This window comes from Mastigoproctus giganteus, chromosome 4, assembly GCF_048544385.1.
Source record: "Mastigoproctus giganteus isolate SK-2022 chromosome 4, ASM4854438v1, whole genome shotgun sequence".
Classification (NCBI taxonomy): domain Eukaryota; kingdom Metazoa; phylum Arthropoda; class Arachnida; order Uropygi; family Thelyphonidae; genus Mastigoproctus; species Mastigoproctus giganteus.
Genome location: NC_143578.1, coordinates 202843412 through 202863843, shown reverse-complemented (window position 1 = coordinate 202863843; position 20432 = coordinate 202843412). Strand labels below are relative to the sequence as shown.

Genomic DNA, 20432 nt, shown 5'->3' with positions numbered 1-20432 from the left:
TTCTTCAGTGAATGTATGAAATACCATTCTTATTACACAATCAGCTCACATATCAGGTGTGTTGAAGGCTGTATACCAGGTGTGTTGAAGACTGGCATCACGGTGCCTCCATAGCCAGGTGGGCAGGAGTAGCAGTGCGTAGCACACACTTCTTGATTAGACCAGGGTTCGGGCCCGTGATCACTGAATACGGAGGAGGCAGAAAGGTTAGGGAATGACCACCGCATATCCCTGGAGCAATATGGCCTTAGTTGCTAATGCTCCTAAAAACCAAATAACAACAATTGGCATCACACAACACCTTGTTTCTGGTGTTTTGTGATGTTGGTGGATGCCACTGCCATCCACTCCCTTCTATACCCTTCCCTTTCTTTCCTGTCTTTCCCAGATTCTTTCTCCCCCTCTCCCCATATTTATCTATTTCTCTTGATACTTAATGTTATTCCCCCCCCCCCCTTCTCTCTCTCTCTATTTCTGTCTACACACATTATTGTGACCTACATCATTTTTGTACATATATAAGCCAATGCTAGCCATATTCTAGTTTAGTTGGCATTGTGTATACAGTAGCTAAAAGCTTCTATGCATTTGTGTTTTAGCTTTATTATAATATACTTTTAATGCTCTTTACTCTATATTTTAATTGATTTTTATGAGTTTTAACTTAGTTATTTTGTATTTTTTTTATTTTATAATAGTTTCTTTTGAATTAGTCAGTATTTACAAGTCATATAAAAGAGGACTAAATTTATTTCTGCTTCATTGCTTTTCTAGTTTATAAGTAGTGAGCTTAAAAACAGTTATATTTCTTTTTCAAGATTAAATATAAAAGTGATAGCATTTGTAGTGCTTACAATATAATCTGATTTATCAACATTTTTACAAGTTTTTCAGTTGCCTTTGTATTTTATGGGTTATCATTGGCACAAACAAACCTTGGTGGAAATCCATTTCTTAACTTCTTCATTGGATCAGCTGTGGAAATTCCTGCATACATTCTCTGCATGATCTCTGTTAAGTATTTTAGAAGAAGGATGACTCTTCTGTGGTTTTATCTTATTGGAGGAGTAGCATGTTTTTTTATGATACCCTCATCAGATGGTAAGTTATCTGTAAATATTGGCTATATTGTCACAAGTGACTAATAGATTTCCTTTTTGTATGCATTTTGTCTTTCCATATTAGTTATTTTGAGATATCAGAGAATGAACTACTTTTACCTAGAAATTCTTAGCAATACTAAGTCTGACTTGTGACAGTAAATAAGAAGGAATTTAATAATGTCAATCTTGATAGAGAATCTCAAAATAATCTGCATGTTCATTGGAATGCTTATTAAATAGAAATGGTCAAACTGTGGTTCTCTTATTAAGTGTGATGGTGATTTCTCACACCAGAGGAAAAAAATTAAATCCTAGATCCTAGTAACAGTGAAATATTTTTAAATTAAAATGTGTATGGAACAAAAGTTTCACTCCTGCTTGAAATTTCCCTAGAATTTGTTCTTTTCCTAATATAAATTTTCCATTTACTTGAAAAAGGATTGCATCTCTCTACATGGTTATTATTTTTAATTCACAATACTAAGAAATCAAAAATAGATATTCGAGCTTAATTTGACAGCATGAATATTCATATAGAAATTGTTACTACACTAGTATACTTAATTCTTGGCACTTATAAAAATATATGTAAATTTCACATATCACTGCCTTCATTTTGAATTCAGATTTGTTTATTTTATATTGAAAGAAGAATATCAAATAGTTGTAATTTAACAAATCGCTTTCTTTAAATAACTTTAAAAAAAATGACAGATACAAAATATAGTTATTAAAAAACAAATGTGGAAATATTTTAAAATATCTTAAGTCAGTAATTAAGTGTAAAACTATTTATATGGGCGCCTCCGTAGCCAGGTGGGAAGGAGCAGCAGTGCGTAGCACACGCTTCTTGATTAGACTGGGGTTCGAGCCCGTCACCACCAAATACGGAGGATGTGGAAAGGTCAGAGAATGATCACCACATATCCCGGAGCAATATGGCCTTAGTTGCTAATGCTCCTAAAATCCAAATAACAAACAAACAACTATTTATATTAATATTTTTCGGGAAGCTTTTTGCCTTTATAGCAACTTCAGTCTTGTCATAGAATCTATTAGACATAACTCAGATTGAAATATGCAGTCAGTATTTTTGTAATATACTATTTCCTCCTGGATATTAATGAAAATTTAAATACAGCATATATTTCCCATTACTTCTGTGATGATTCATGTAATAATTAAAAAGTAATAAATCATTATTTATATATTTAGTAAATTAATAACAAAAAAAAAAAAGAAGATTATTAAAGCAACGACTTTCATCTGTGCAGCACTACTTAAGCCAAGAAAATTTTGTTTTCTGCATATCTACCATATTACCTATTCATTCCTCCAATCTGTGCATGGCAACAAACATCCAGTGCTTCAGTTACAACATTCAATATATGGATAAGCAATGTGATATGAACAAAAGAAAGTAATAATGATTATTGGATTTTTATTTATTCAGTTTTAATGAAATCAGGGGAAGCATGACAAATCTTTCTAAAAGAGCCAAATATAAAATTTCATAAAAATCTGCCTATTGGAAGTTGAGTTGCATAGCTGCAAACGTAACAGATATACAATGGAGACTCTTGTCATTTTTACTTGATTTGACCATTTTTAATCTCGCCATCATAATCAGTTGTTTTGACAATGAGTTTCTGTCTCATTGCAAAACTCAGTTTTTCTCCATCTTTTTTCTTTTTACAAAAAAAAAAAAAAAAAAAAATGAATAAATAAAATTATATTAAAATTTGATTTTTTTTAAATTCTGCATTTCAAAATAGAAATTAGTGACAATACTTATCTGTAATATTATCACATATTTCTAGTTCATCAGACTTGTGTGGTGTAAAGTTAATTAAAATGTTTCAGTAAGATACTAAAGAAATTACTGTGTAAAATTTCAGAAGTCATATATGGAAGATTTTCTATATATTGTAAAATCTGAAAAAGTAATGCTTAACTTGTGCACCACATGTAAATGTGATATTTTAATTTCAAGTGGTGGGAAACATGATGCAATCAGACATTTGCAAACAAATAAGCATAAGAACAACAGTACAGAGAAAGAAATGCAAAAACAGATGTTGCATTTTATGGTGGTGGTGATGATGATGTCATACATGCTGAATGCTTATTTTCTTCTTTTGTCGTAGAACATATTCTTCTTCCTCTGAGTTGTGCTGATCATACTGGCATATTATTCAGAAATATGTTTCCCAATAGTGAAATAGCAAAAAAAATACAGTTGTGGAAGAACAAAAAACAACAGGCATCATTGGAGTGAAATTGCACAGACAGGGAAAGGAGAGGTAGTGAATGTTCTGAAAAAGCGGCCATTTTTTTTTATTGCTACAGATGGCTGTAATCAAAATGATTCCAAGCTATATCCTGTTGTGGTGATCTTCTGTAATAAAAAAAATATAATTGTCAAATTGAAAGCAGTTTACTCTCAGTGCCACCACTGGAAGGTGACTGTGCAGGGTGCAACATGAAACATCCTCTTCTGAACAACCTGAAAGCATATGAAATTCTTTAAAAAAAACTGTCTGGCGCTTAGTGTTGATAATGCTCCTGTTACAGTAGACCTAAGGCTGGAGTATCAAGGGTAGGTATTAAAAGATGAGATTGAGCACCTGGTGATAATAGGCTGTCCTTGACATCTTATTAATTTGTATGCTGAAAAGAGAGCTGCATGCCTTCCTGTGAAAGTGGATGAATACTTGGTGAAAATTTACCACTCCCTTAAAATAAGTGCTGAAAGAAAAGTTAGAAAAGTGCTAAAAGAAATGTTATTAGAAAAGTTGGATTTTAACTGGTGCATGCTACTTAATTAAAAATTTTGAAGCATTTGTGTGTACACATTGGCTGTCTTTAGTTAAATGTGTAACTGTGGTAGAACAGTGGCAGTCTTTGACAAGTCTGTTTATAGAAGGGGTTAGATGTGGTGAGAAAAGCATTATAAGCATCTTTCAGAGTTACCAAATTGAAAAATACAACAAGTGACCATTAGTGAGTGGCACTAACTCATGTTCAAATCCAGGTTATGATCCAGAAATTTTGAAAGAGAACATATTGATGAACTCAAGAAAAAGAACTTCTGATTTGTAAACTTGTGGTAAAAGCAATACGGCCCAAGCAAGTAATTCTAGACATGTTATCCTCACTCGTGCAGAAAGTCTGTTCATATTTTTCTCTTATGGTTTGAATAAAGCAATGTTCTTGTTTCTTTTAAATGTTTAAAAATCCAAACATAATTCTTCAATCCAACATGCCTTACATCCATTTATTGAGATCATTACTCATAGATCTGTTGAAGAATGCTATGTGCAAATTTATTGTTGCATATGACTATGTGGTGCTGAAATTCCCATTTTAAAATGATGTTCTTATAAATGCTGAAATAGCACAAATTTCATCAGCTGGCAGTGCATCATTTTAAAATTTGAAATTTCTTGTGGAGACAAGTTTCCTGTACTTTTTGATGTTTGTTAAAGATAAAGAAATAGATGAAACAAAAAATGCTTTGCAGCATCAGTTCTCTCAGTTTTGTGTAAGAACCTACCAGATACTATTATGGAAAAAGAAAGAATTGATGTACAGTGGTCCTTCATAGCAGGCTTAGTTTTATTGAATATGCAGCAAAGTTAGAAAAACAAAAACTGGTTCAGATCTTCTCTTTCTGGTGAAGCTTTGCAAATGCCCTATTAGCCAAGTCTAGACAGCATTGCCATTGTTATGGACAAAACTTTGATCAGCATTTCAGAAAAGGGCAAAGACTGCAATAAATAGTATCTTTCTTGAAACAATAAAAAGCAATTGCCATCTAATAGAATATGAATGTAGAAATCCACAGACAGAAACCTCCTCGGTAAACTATCATTTAAAAGCGTGGCATACTGGTAAACAGTCCTATGGCTGTATTTTAATATAAAATGTGTATTTTTCCAGGGAAATTTACTTTGTAGGGAAGTGTTGACTTTAAAAAAAAACCTCTTGTTTCAAATCTCTGTTTTGGTCTAAAAATCTGTTTTCCTCCTGCTTACAAATGCTTGGTCTCCAGCTTTATGATAATCATAAGTTGGCAACTCTGGAGTTGTTACATGCAGTCAGACAGGGTGAAGACAATAGGTGCTTTCTGCATATTGAAATGCACATAAAAAGTCAGAAAAAAATATGTTTGCATCCAGCTAATTTGATAAAGTCTACTTCCCTATAAAAGAACACAGTAAACTTATTCTGATGGAAGTTAGTTCTTAAAATGAAAGTAAATTTTCCCTTATTTAGTTGTTGATTTAACATTGCCCCTTATTTAGTTGTTATTGATATACAAAGAAGAAAAAGTGATATAACAAAGAAGAAAAAGAAATTCATCTTGTTTATTATGAAACTCTTAATTTGGAATGCAAATAATTATGTTGGGTATCGATATGCAATTTCTTTGAGCACTGTTATGGAGTTCATAGAGCCAAACTAAAATCCATTCTGATCTCATAACTTTTTTATCAAATTAAAGCTTTAATTTTTGTCATTTCCAGATCTCCTATGGTTAAAGCTCACAGCTGCTATGATTGGCAAGCTATGTGTTAGTGGAGCATTCATTATACTTGCAATTCATGCTGCCGAAATCTTTCCTACTGTAGTAAGGACTGTTGGTGCTGGTAGCAGCTTGATGATGGGACGAGTGGGAGCAATGACTGCTCCTTTTGTGAAAGAATTAGTAGGTACTTTTTTATTTTATTTTTGACAGTTCAAGTAATTATACAAGTGCATTTTGTCATATAATTTTCTCAATCACATAATTTGCTTACCCTTGTTTATGAGAAAATATATATTTTTTTTCAAAGGTAATTGCAGGACTTTTATCTATCAGCTGTTTAAAAAAAATTGTACACAAATAAAATTTTCAGTAGAAAAGATAGCATCCTTACACAACAGCAGCGCTCTCTCAAATTGCAAAACCTGTTGCCATATATGTTCACTCTGAATTCTGTGTTGCACTCTGAATAAACAACATACACTGTCCTATCATTAATATCCAGACACTCCTCCATTGATAGGTGGTCACATTCTAACCAAGCAGCACATGCCGACACAACTGTAAATATGCTCACACTCACAGGCCTTCAAGGAGGTAGTGGTATGATTGCGAATGCAAGATGCCACTCAGTGCCTCTGTAGCCAGGTGGGCAGGAGCAGCAGAGCGTAGCACACACTTCTTGATTAGACCGGGGTTCAAGCCCGTGACCACCAAATACGGAGGATGCGTAAAGGTCAGGGAATGACCACCGCATATCCCTGGAGCAATATGGCCTTAGTTGCTAATGCTCCTAAAAAAAACCAAAACAACAAACAAACAGCAAGATGCCACGATTGATGGAGTTAACAGACTTCCAGCATGGAATGATAATAGGTGCCACATAAGCACAGTTAGGCGCCTCCGTAGCCAGGTGGGAAGGAGCAGCAAGTACACGCTTCTTGATTAGGCTGGGGTTCGATCCCGTCACCACCAAATACGGAGGATGCGGAAAGGTCAAGGAATGACCACCTCATATCCCGGAGCAATATGGCCTTAGTTGCTAATGCTCCTAAAAAACCAAATAACAAACATAAGCACAGTTAATTGCACTGAAGATTCCTAAGTTGATAATGGGTAATGTGATTTGCAAGTGGAAGTGAACTGGTGCTGAAACCATCACAAAACAACCCAAAAAACCTCCAAAGCCGACAAAATGTGACAGGAGAACCCTGCAAAGAATTATTTGCTAGAAATGAAGTTGCTTTTGTCACACCACACTTGGACCCTCAGTGAGATGATTAGGACACAAGTCAGCACCAGTACATTGCAGTGCAGTGCAGCACACAGGATGCTGTACACAAGCTACTAATCACCCTGACTAATGCCAAATGCTGTCAATCCTAGCATAAGGCCAGTTCTTGTACTAGACTAATGGAAAGCTGTGCTTTAGAGTGACAAGTCATGGTTCATGGCCTACCAGTATGATGTTTGTGCTTGGGTGTGGCAGATACCTAGAGGAAAAAGCTACTTGTGTACTATTGTCCCAACAGTGAAGTTTGGTGGAGGCATTGTGATGATCCAGGGTTGTTTTTCATGGTTTGGCCTGAGATTGACTTGTTTTGGATAAAACCACAAATGCTATAATCTGTCAAGGCATCGTGGAGAATAATGCATTACCTATATTGTGGCAGCATGTTAAGGAAGGCCCATTGCCTGTATCAGCAGGACAGTGCTTCGTGTCTTATTGCTCATGTTGTGACAGACTGGACACAAGTGCCAAAAAGTTGGACTGGCCCAGAGCCCCGACTACAGTCCTTAGAGAAACTGGAATGAATTAGATCATCAGATGTGTGTGTGTGGAGAGAGACTGTTGAAAATAACAGCTAAATTGGTCTCTACTTTGAAGGCTGAATGGCAGAATCTATCAGATTACATTTACAAAAAACTAGTGGAGAGTATTTCATAGAGGCTAGAGGCTGTCATAAAAACTAAAGGTTTCAGTAAACATTATTAGTTTTCCTATAACTAAAGGTTATTTGTAGATATGTAGGTGTCCAGTAGCTAATGACAAGGCAGTGTATCTCTGTTCAGAAGTATTTTGCTGTTATTCAACTTTAACTGTAGTACTTAGGCTTTTTTACTATGTAACAATAATAAAGCACTTGTAATAAAAAAAATTTAATACAGGTTATAAATAAAAGTTTGCCTTCACAGAATTGATGTCATGGGAAGCCCATTAATAGCCCCTACTTACCTGTTCTGAATTAAAACTAAAATGAGTAGTAAATGAGATTCCAAAACCTGGGTTATCATTTATGGCAAGGAAAGTGGAATTTGAACTGTTTATCTTCAGTGCTTTCCAAACTTTTCTGATGCCAACATGCTATCTATGCACTAAAAATAATTCAACATCCCAGCCCAGAATTTTGTAATTATTTGATGCAGCATCCTATTTTTTCCTTATCTTTAAGTTGATGGTAAATGCAGTGGTACAACTTTCTTCTTTTTGGGCCATAAATGTGTAAATAAGAGTAAGAGGTAGGAAAAATGTTTATTACCAGGCTTGAGCTTAACTATTTGAAATTGACTGGATAATTTATTAGCTTTCAAAGAGAAAAAACATGTCCAGATCTCACGGGCCTTCAATTATGAAGCATGGGAAGAAATAAATATTGTAAATTTATGTATTAATCAAGAATTGTGTTTTAATTAATCAATTACAGTATATAATTATATACAGTGAAAGGAAATAAATGAGTGTAAACAAGGCTAGTATAAAATTTGGCAACATCCATTGATTATTTTTTGTTTTTTTTAGGAGCATTAGCAACTAAGGCCATATTGCTCCAAGGATATGAGGATGCGGAAAGGTCATTCCCTGACCTTTCCGCATCCTCCGTGTTTGGTGGTCACAGGCTCAAACCCCGGTCTAATCAAGAAGCATGTGCCACGCACTACTACTACTGCCCACCTGGCTATGGCAACATCCATTGGGACACAAAGTGACATACATAGACATACACATTTTGGAAAGCTCTGCTATATGTGTTTAGGTTCATTACGAACTTTTCAAACTGGTTGTATAATTTTTCACATCAGGAGTTGGGCCACTAACAAGAGCTACATGGGTTAGAAGTGACACACACGTACAATGGGTTGGCCATCTCTGGTTTATAAAATCAACCATGCACAAGCTCGTTATTTTTTTTTTTATGCTTTCACTAGATGGCTAAATTACTAGAAAACTTTAGCCATCTAAATTTTTCTGGTAATTTATACATCTAGTAATTTTCCCATCATCAAAATGTATTACACTAATATTAAATTGGCACTATGAAATACAAACCTAATTCCTCTATTGAAATTTAAAATACAATTATGTAATCCCCAAATTTCAATTATGCAGTGCAGAATTGGAATTTGGGGATTACAATGTGTATAGAAAGGACAGACAGGGTAGGAAGGGAAGAGGGGTTATGCTGTTAATTAAGAAACATAAAATCTAAGGAAGTGCATCCAGTTGACACGGGTAAACAGTGCAATGTTAAGTCTGTTTAGTGTGAAATAAACTCTGGGAAAGGGAAAATGAGAGTGGCAGTACGTTATAGGCCTAAAGACTCTGATGAGTACAATGAACAGTTGTGCAGAGAAATAGAATGGGCCAGTAAATCAGAATGTCTTGTAATGGAGGATTTTAACTTTCCAGATATTGACTGGAATTTGTGGATTAGTCACACACATGCTAGCAAGACTTTTGTGGATTTATTGGATGATTGTTTTCTACAGCAACGTGTTTGAGGGACAACAAGAGGGAGTAATACCCTTGATCTGATTGTCAGCAGTGATTATTCATGCATTAAGAATTTGCAGATAAAGAAACCACTAGGTGACAGTGATCACAGTTTTAATGCTAATGTGGGATTTACTTAAGATGTGACTACCATCAAGGGTAAAGAAAAGGCCTCTGTAGTCAGAAAATCTATCCATAATTGATGCCGCCAACTCTGACCAATTATAACTTTAAACATAGATAAAAATTAAATTTCAAATAAAATAAATAAATAAAATACATAAAATCGACTGTAAAATATAATATAATTTAAAATACAATAAATCATATGAATGAATATATTAAAATAATAAAATATTATGCATTAAAAGCGTTAAACCCATAATAATACTGAAGCTTTCGGCAGCATCTGCTGCCTTTCTCAACATAAGTAGTACTGTATCAACAATTCATTATAAAGTACTAAGCCTTCCCAGCAGACCCAGGGTGTACTATGGTACCTGCACATGCTCCGTTCCCTGTATATCAGCACCAGAAGTGGCTCGGGGCTGTGCGACTTTAAAACACTTATCCCTATCCAGGATACTGGTCTCAAACATTACATTAATCCTACAACCCTTATCCCTATTCAGGCTATGATCACCCAAGGAACAAATCCTTAGGCTCTCCAGCCACTTCCTTCAGCTTCTTCGGCTGTTATCCCATGCCCGGTTTCCCAGGCATGTTCTGCCCTGGCCGATCCCGAGACATTAGCCAATCTAAGTGCCATGCTATGTTCCCCCAATCTATCGCGTAATCTGCGCTTGGTCTCATCTACATAACATCCCCCACAATCCGGACACTGAATTTTGTAGACAACCCCACTGTTGTCAACTCCCACAACAGGGTCTTTAACTGCCGCCATCACCGTGTGCAGCTTCCAAGTTGGAAGCTGCACACAACGTATTTGGTACGAACATAAGATGCAGGCTATTGGTTGCGAAACACCTGGATAGTAGGGAATGTACGCGGTGGAGCCAAGTACTCCCTCTGAGTACCATGTCCACAACAACCTTCAATCACATTTTTGGTCACACTGCTCTACCTCGGAGGATAGGGAGGAAGAAATTAAACGGGTCACGGCCAACCTTGTGAGATGTGGATGCCCTTGGAACGTGATTGAAGGTTGGCAGGGTTGTTAATGACAGTAAAGACAGTATGCTACTGCAACAGGATCTAGAAAAGTTAGGCAGATGGGCTGAGAAGTGGTAACTGAAGTTTAACATTGACAAATGCAAAGTACTCTGTATGGGTAGCAGTAACCCAACAGAAACATACCAACTGTTTGGTTCTCCACTCAGGGAGGTGGAGAATGAAAAAGACCTGGGGGTAATTGTGCAGTCAGATATGAAGGTCTCTGTGCAGTGCAGATGGGCTGCCAGAGCAGGTCATAGAGGTTTGTCAGTGATATATGGAAAAGACAAGGTGGTGATTATCCCTTTGTATAAGGCAATAGTCAGGCCTCTTGAGTACAGTATAGAGGTTTGGAGGCCTCATTTTAGGAAGGATGTAGATTTGCTTGAGCATGTACAGAGAAGGGCAACAAGATTGGTAAGAGGAACAAAAGGGGTCCCTGTTAGAGAGGCTTAAGTTCTTCAAATTGCAGCAGCTGGAGACTAGGCACCTGCAAGGTGATCCGATTAAGGTGTATAAGACCTTGAATGGTTTGAGTGGGCTCAATGCTAATGGGATACTTCTGCTTGCTCAGATTAAGAACCTGAGGGGGCGTAGATTCAAATTGAGGAAAGATAGTTGTAGAATAGATGTGCAGAAGTTTGCCTTTAGCCAGCAGGTAGTTGATTGCTGGAACAGACTTCCATCTGTTGTGTGGAAGTTAATAGCTTAAATAAATTTAAGGCTGAACTAGACAAACATTTGGAGTGGCCAGATGGGTGAAATGGGAAAGGTGGTTTTTTTTTTTTTTTTTTTTTTTTTGCTGATGCTGTATAAGCTTGTTAATGCTAATGTGCAACAGTACCAAAAGCTTTCCTGAAATCCAAGTATATGATATCAAAATTATTTTTTGCATCCAATTCCTTTGTGTACCACATCATAATATCCAATCAAATTGGTTAGGCAAGACTTCCCCCTTCACAAACCCATGCTGTGTCTGAATTATTACGGCTGTCTTGTCTAGATGACCCTGCAGTGCTTCTTTAACCAGTGACACCATTATTTTCCCTGGAACAGAAATCAAGGTCTGTAATTAGTTGTGACACCCTTTGATCCCCCCCCCCTTTGTGAATTGGAGATACATTTGCACATCTCCAATCCATGGGGACTTCTCCCGAGTCCAAGGATGTTCTCATAATTACGGCTAAGGGTTTGGTTACTTCCTTTAATATAACTGGATAGCTCTCATCTACCCCAGGTGCCTTCCTTATGTTTAACTTCAACAATTTCTCCTCCACTTTGCTCTTAGTTATTACAAAATCATTTAACTTCCTGTTAGAGTTTGATAAACATTTGGCCTTCTCCTCCTTCAATAACTCCTCATGTGTAGATGCAAAATACTCATTTGGTTCAGCATGAACATTTGAGAATGATTATCTACAGTCAAACCATTGATATCAAGTGGACCAATCTGATTTATCCTCTTCCTTTTAGAGTTTATATAAGTAAAGAAGTCTTTGCAGTTTTTCTTTGCATCCTTTGCCAAATATTTTTCATAATCTTCCTTTGCTTGCCTAACCTCCTTTGTGACTTGATTACAGATTAGCTTGTACCTAGCATAGGCTTCTGTGTTGCCTGACAATTTATGTGCATCCCATGCATTTTTTCTCTCTACTAAATCTCATTATTTCCTCTGATATTCATTTGAGCCTAAACCTAGAGCAGTATTTCCTAGTTGGAGCAAAAAGCCTAGTAGCTTCCAAGATTACTTCCTTGAAAGCTTCCCATTTAGAATTTGCTGTGGTAACATCATCAGTTGGTCTCACTGTATAGAACCTAAAAGATCTCTGAGACCACTGTAGTTGCCTTTACGAAAGCAAAAACCCTTCCCTTTACCCCCGATGGTAGTTACATCTTTAAGTAAATCCCACATCGGTACACCGTGATCGCTGCCTCCTAGTGGATCACTGCCTCTGTAAATTCTTAATGCATGAATAATCATTGCTGATAATCAGATCAAGAGTGGTACTCCCTCTTGTTGCCTCTCTAACATGCTGCTGTAGAAAACAATCATCCAATAAATCCACAAAAGCCTTGCTAGTGTGCAAGTGACCAACCCACAAGTTCCAGTCAATATCTGGGAAGTTAAACTCCCCTATTATAAGACACTCTGATTTACTGGCCAACTCTATTTCTCTGTATAATTGTTGATTGTATTCATCAGAGTCAATTAGGCCTATAACAAACTCCTACCCTCATATTTGCTTTCCCAGTGCTTATGTCACACCAAACTGACCCAATATTGAAATGTCTATTTATGTCAACTGGATGCACTTCCTTAGATTTTATGTGTTTCTTAACTAACAGCATAACCCCCCCCCTTCCTATCCTGTCTGTCCGGCATTTGGATTTGTATGGATTTGTATATAGTGTTCAATATGTGGTCCAACTGTTGATTCATATGATAAGTTAATTGTCCTTATGATATATCACAAGTACCTTATATGCTAGCAACCTTGCTACACTGTTGAGCAAATTTCATGTCAGATTGTATTACAACTAGTAACGGGCTTAATTGAATGATTTCCATAATTAATTATTTTTTTAATCAAAATAATCAATTATGCTGATCATTCAATTATGAAATCAAAAATGACAATGGAAGGATTATACATATTTATACACAGGGTATCTGAGAAGTCTGGAATCATAAAAAAAAATGGATGCAATTTTCTGAATCACTTCATCCCAGCCACTGGAAATGTTTTGCTATGCATTTTATTAAATATGGCAGATTGTTTTTGTACTGTATCTTTGAAGCCTACATAATAACTATAAAAATGAAAATTTCTATTTACTTAATAAATTATGTTTGTAAAAGAATGTGTAAAGTATTAGGCTGCTTTTATATATAAATAGTAATAGTAATGTTTTAAAATATATTGACTATACTTGTATCTTTTAGGGACTTGCCACTCATGAAGCAGTAACTCCAGTGGTTTTTGGGGTTTTATCAATTCTTGCTGGATTTTTGATATTACTCCTTCCAGAGACCTATAATAAACATCTTCCTGATACCATTCATGATGCAGAGAATATGGGCCTGTAAGTCCTCCCTAATTCACTATTTTCTTATATAGAATAAATAAAAAAGAATAAAATCACTATGTGTTCACTCCACATTGGGAAAACTCAACTGATGCTTGAACACAGCACTAGTGGCATTTCTTTTTTATTTATCTTTTGTTTTTTATTTTCTAATTGATTATGGCAATCATTTGATTATTGTACTGATCACATGATTGTGGTGTGCAGGATTTGTGTTTAACACAATTCAGATACACAAAATTAGAAGCTCTAAAGTTTTTTTTTATTTGAATATATACAGTACAGTTTGCATATTTCTACAAATTCTATAAAAAATGCTTCAGACAGCATGTGCAGGTTTAATACTCCCTTTAAAAATATCCTTGTAGTGGGGTCAATCACACAAATTGACTTTAATTCAAAATGTGCCATGTATTTCAAAAAATATTCTTGAGAATGAATACAGTTTGCATATATGTGTGGAAACTCATATCTTGAACTTGTGTAATTCAGTGTAATCCTGTATAGTTTTGCAGCAGGTAGTAATAGTAATAATGGCAAATGATGCAAGAAAGCAAGCTTATATAGCATCAGCAAAAAAAAAAAAAAAAAAAGCCTGCACAGTTCACCCATCCATAGCCTCGAAGAATTTGTCTAGTTCTTCCTTGAATTTATTCAACCTATTCACTTCTACAACAACAGATGATGGAAGCCTGTTCCAGAAATCAACCACCTGCTGGCTGAAGACAAACTTCCACACATCTATCCTGCAACAATCTCTCCTCAACTTGAATTTATGTCCACTCATGTGTGCAGTCTCAGTAAGTGGAGGAATGCCATTAACATTAAGCTTACTCAATCTGTTAGAGGCTTGAGACTCTGCAGTTTGCAAAAATGAGGCCTTTCTAGGTAAAGGCACCCTTTTTGTTCCCTTCACCAGTCTGGTTGCCCTTCTTTGACCTGTTTCAGCAGTTCTGCCTCCTTCCTAAAGTGAGGCATCCAGATCTGTATACATAATCAAGGAGTAACTGTAAAACTGGCTGTTCTGTTTCTTCCCCCTACTCTCTTTCCTTATTTTATTACTTAATAGTTTCATCTTTGCAGTATAGAAAAACTATTTCTGTTTTGTAACTATCATTTCACCATGATTTACTGCTTAAAATGTGACACAATGAAACTACTCCATGGGCCTGCTGCTGCTGCAACTGAGGATCATCTGCCTCATTACCTTAGCAAAATTTTAAGATTCATGTGTACACTCAGTATATAGTTTGGCACAGTTTGGTGTGCTATTTACTTAGTATTTAATTTAGATTGTATCTGTGGAAGATTTTAGGTATCACCTACTTCTCTGGTATCTAAATTAAAGTAGCACATTATTTAAATCAAGTTTCTCATTTGTTGTTTATCAGTTAAAGAGAAATGTGGTTATCAATACAAGAAAAACTTGAATAAAGCATATTTAATGTAGTACTTCTCTATGACTTATGGATAAGTGAAATGCCTGTGATAGCATAAGAAAGAATAAAGAAAATAATATATTTATATTTTGTTGTAAGGGTTCAGTCACCAGAGAATGTACTTGTACACTGTACTACACTTTTATATAAAATTAAATTCAATATTTTAAAGCAAGCGTATTAAAATTAGAATTTCTATCACAAATTGAATTCCAAAACAATATTTAAACAATTTTCAAAACCAAATGCAATATAGAAAATAGATAGTGCTAAAATTTTCGATTACTAGTTGTTCTGAATTTCTCTCTGTTCTGCTTCTTTCCTTGTATTTTTATTTTTTTATTTTTTTGTATATGTTATTCAAGTGAAATTCAAAAAGTAATGGCAATTTTATTATTAAAAAACAGTACTTCCGATATGCAAAATAGTTTTTATCAATTAATAGTAAATTTATTTTTATTAGTAAATAATGAAATAAATGATTTATTTGTTACTTCCTTGAATGACTGTATCGGAGAAAAAATATAAGGATCAATGCTTGTGAAAGATTTTCTTTATTTTGACTAAGAAATATGCCCTCTTAATTATATCACATGATTACAGAATACCCTATATAATAATTAACCAAAAAAAGGCAATGTAAGTAATATAAGAAAAGCAACTGCCAGAACTGGTTTGGAAGGGCATTTTGGCTGCAGTCTAATTCGGTACTTCAGTTTGTCCTGCAGGTGCTCAGTAAGGTTGAGGTTCAGCTTTTTGATGTCATTATCCACAAACAAGTCCTGCATGATCCAAGTGAGCCATGAACTTCATGGTTTCAGGCACTGTCACTGACAAATGAAGTCTAAACCTGTTGAAACAGCCCCATACTATCAAACTGCCTCAACTAAGCTTCATAATTGAGACAATATATTGCACTCTCTGGACAATCTCTATACCCTGATATGTCCATTGGAACAAAACACTGTGTAGTAAAATTTACCCCCTATATTATTTTATTTGTTTTTTTTTTAGGAACATTAGCAACTAAGGCCATATTGCTCCGGGGATATGCGGTGGTCATTCTCTGACCTTTCTGCATCCTCCGTATTTGGTAGGCATGGGCTCAAACTCTGGTCTAATCAAGAAGCATGTGCTATGCACTGCTGCTTCTGCCCACCTGGCTATGGAGGCGCTGCCCCCTATATTACCTTTTGTTACTGTTCTAGAAGGAACAACACCAGTCCAAATGCTGTTTTGCATTGGTGATAGTGATTATGATCAATTGTTCATGGTATTAATTGTGCTAGTTACGAAGAACCATAAGATACTCCACGATGTTTTCTGTGGATGACATGTGTAAGGCACAACCAATTTTTTTTTTTTTTTTTTTTTTTTTTAACACATTCTGTGCGTTTGTGAGGCTGTCCTGATCTCTATTTTTTGTTAGGTTTATGGCCTTCCATCTTTGAATAACATCTGGCATAGTAGATTTTGGGAGATTCAAATGAGTTTCAGTTGCACCTGGTATGGCATTCAACCACCACACCATGTTGAAAGTCATTAATTTCTGATCCATGGTCTATAGTGACTTCTAACGTACTGCTACTGCACAGACAGACCCACAAGGTTTTTTTGGTACTCTCACAAATATATTGTGGAAGAGTACTCAAATACTGCTTCACAATATTTGTTTACAGTATTCCTTGTTGAAGATTTAAAATTTTAAATTAAGCTTAATTTTAATTAAACTGTTAGGTGTTCAGTGTAACATACCCTGAATACTTTAGAAAAACTCTGAAATCACATAAAAAGTAACAAATAGAAAAAATTCTAAATTCAACCCACCTTAGAATATTTTGTTCTCATATCAAGGCTGGTAGTTCTGACACTTTCATGCAATTCATCAGCTCTGTACAAAGTGAAGTATTTAGATTAATAAATGATCCATTCCAACTAACTCACCTCTTATCATGTGTGACTTTTATATAGGTATTGTTCCATATTCTTCATAATTGGCTTTTGTAATTCCTCCACTTTCTTCTGAATTTATTATAACAGATGTAACAAGCCGTCAGCATCCTTTCACTGTTGAAATTTAAACTCAGTGAATTAACTTTTCTTCCTCTTTATTTATCCTTTTTTGCTTCTGTTCATTGGAACAGTCTGCCACCATCAGAAATTCAAATCTAATGTTAATAATTTTCCTTTGCTGCTTAATTTAAATTCTCTGTCTATTCTCGGTATTAAAGGAGGTTCATGTTACTAATTTTATTAACTTTTTATGTTTTGGACTACTGTTAAAGTTAAAAATAAAATGCTCCTTTTTCTACATATCCATAATATTTTATAAAATTTTTAATTAGCTTTTCCAGCAAAAATTAAATTTGTTTTTATATCTGTATTGTACTTTATTTGTGATCATAGTAGTTAATGCACTATTTCACTTTCAGTGAAAAAAAGAAGAAAAAGCTTGGAAATGAAGAACAGCAAAATGCTGATGGGCCAGACAAAATCAAGGATATTGCATCTATTAGATTATGACTTACCAGAAGTATAAAGTTTACCACTGCACATTTAATAATATGTTGGCATACAAATGTTATATTATTTTTGTACATATCATATTTACATAGGTGATAAACTACACACATAACTTAATCGTCCACATCAAATAGTGAGAAATAAGTGAATTGAGGACAGTTTTTAGCTGTTGTTTGCAGTAATTAAGAAAATATTTTTTGCTATCTCATTTAGTTCCTAACAGTTTATATTTTTTACATTTTACTTAGCATAAATAATGAAACTGTGTAATTTGTACCCCATTATAGTACAAGTAATTTTATTTTATTTTTTTCTCTGATTGCCAAATTAGTAGTAATAATATTTATATTTAATGTCTTCAGAAAACCTAGGGACAAAACTTTAAAACCGTTATAATGAGGTATAGCCTTTGATTGTATATATATACTCATATGTTTATGTATGATTAGCATAGAATATTTTCTTTAGTTAAAATGAGTTTTCATTGAAATATGCAATTATTCAGCATGAATAAAAATATTTCTATAAACTTTAAAACTCATTTAAATATGGAAAATTGTGTTTTCCCATATGTTTTTTTCAGAATGCGCTGCAGTATTTCCACTGAAGGCTCATTTTAGTTGGCCACAGTACTATATGCATACAAGTACATCCATTAAATAACTGAATTAAGCTATCACAAAGATACATTTCATAACCCTTCCTTTTGTGATTAGTGAAAAAAAATAATATTCACAATGCTTTTGCATAAGATTAATTTTCAGTCCAATTAATATTTAGATAAACTGTAAAATACCTTTAATATTAGATACTGTTGTATGTATTTGCTCATGCTTATTATGATTAATAGTTTGGTGGCAAATGTTTTAATTGGCCACCCTACTATATGTAGAAAGTATGTGCTTAATAAGCAAAGGTTTTTATTTTACATTCCAAGAAATATGCAGATGTTTCATCAGAGAGAAAGTCATTCGTAAGCCGAAAATACCAGCATAATAATATTTTTGAAAGATATGAATATCTTTAAATGTATTATTAAAATCCTAGTCAGTTCAGGTCATCAAACTACCCTATGTTCTGGAAATTGCTCTTATCTGGTGACTGTTGTGTTTTATGATGTGCACTTGTTATCAACCAGAAATTATTAATTACTTACATAATCAAAACTCTCAACATTCTCATGTTGAGAGTTTTGATTATGTAAGTAATTAAGTGGTGGAGTTGAAAAGACCAATTCTGACATTCAAAAAAGCTGTGAGCTAACTCTCACCCTGGATAAGCTTTCTCCAGACAAGCTAATAGTTTTGAAGTTTTTAAACATTATTTTTTTTTTTATTTTATTTTATGTTTTTTTAAGTTATATATATAGTGTGAGTGTGTGTGTGTGAGAGAGAGAGAGAGAGAGAGAGAGAGAGAGAGAGAGAGTATAATTTATTAGGAATATCATTTTGCCTCTCTCATGTGGAAATAAAATGTATTGCACATACAGGCTGACAAAAACTCCAACAGTCATTTATGATACTTTTTGTAATGAAAAATGATGTAATGTAACCAGTTTTGAACACAGAAGGCCAGCAGGGATCTGAAGGGTAAATGGCTGTGTCACTGCAAGAGTGGCCATAGTAGGATGTTCACAACAGCTGTATGGTGGATGTACCAAGAAAAAGGCAAAACAAGATGTGTAACAGCAAAAATGTTTATGTTTAAGTGTACTGACAGAAGCGCAGTACAGGCATAAAGCCATGCTAGCTCCATAGGCACACCCAAAACGTTTTTTATATATATATAAATATTATATAACTGTACTGTAAGTTGTACTGATGCCTGTAAAAGCTACCAACATAAAACGTATGTTGGTAGCTTTTACAGGCATCAGTACAGCTTCCCCCCTTCCAAAATCTGGATGTGCTACTGGCTTGCTCAGATAACATTTGAGTATAGTGGTGGACTACAATGTTGCCTATCCAGGATAAAATTCATTGTACAATGTTTGGCATCAGTATACATAAATTCTACTGTAGTAGTAGTAGTAGTGGTATGTGATGCAAGAAAGCAAGTGTATGAGCTTATGCAGCATCAGTCAAAAAAAAAAAATCACACCATTCCCTCCAAATGCCTGTCCAGTTCCTCCTTAAATTTATTTAACCTATCAACTTCCACGACAGATGGAAGTTTGTTCCAGCAATTAACCACCCGCTGGCTAAAGGCAAATTTCCGCACATCAATTCTACATCTGTCTTTTCTTAATTTGAATTTATGCCCCCTTAGATTCGTAATCTGAACAAGTGGAAGGATCCCAGAATTCAGCGTGCTCAACCCATTCAAGGCCTTATACACCTCAATCAGATCACCGTGCAGGTGCCTAGTCTCCAGCCACTGCAATTTGCAGAACTTAAGCCTCCCTTGGTAAGAGGATCCCTTCATTCCCCTCACCAATCTTGTTGCCCTTCTCTGTACACGCTGAAGCAAATCTACATCCTTCCTAAAATGAGGCCTCCAGACCTGTATGCAATACTCAAGGCATGGCCTGACCATTGCCTTATATAGAGGGACGATCACCTCCTTTTCCCTGCTAGCAAAATTCCTATATATCATTGACAAAACCCCATGACCTGCCCTGGCAGCCTGTCTGCATTGCTCAGAAAACTTCATATGTGACTGCACAATTACTCCCAGGTCTTTTTCATTTTCTACCACCTTAAGTGTAGTACCACACAGTTGGTATGTTTCTCTGGGGTTACTTCTACCCATATGCAGTACTTTGCATTTGTCAAGGTTAAACTTCAGTTGCCACTTCTTAGCTCATC

The 20432-nt window shown here is 35.1% G+C and overlaps 1 protein-coding gene across 2 annotated transcripts in view; it reads left to right on the top strand.

Moving 5' to 3' along the window:
* The window catches only part of LOC150087334 (organic cation transporter protein-like), a 203798-nt gene extending 186055 nt beyond the window's left edge, over positions 1-17743 (top strand). For both annotated transcript variants that reach the window (XM_090371996.1, XM_090371995.1), the window contains exons 8-11: positions 887-1101; positions 5633-5814; positions 13521-13660; positions 17535-17743. In XM_090371996.1, the coding sequence (XP_090228122.1) occupies positions 887-1101; positions 5633-5814; positions 13521-13660; positions 17535-17625 (628 nt within the window). In that variant the 3' untranslated portion in view covers positions 17626-17743. The remainder of the gene's footprint in view (positions 1-886; positions 1102-5632; positions 5815-13520; positions 13661-17534) is intronic.
* Positions 17744-20432: the final 2689 nt, after the last annotated feature.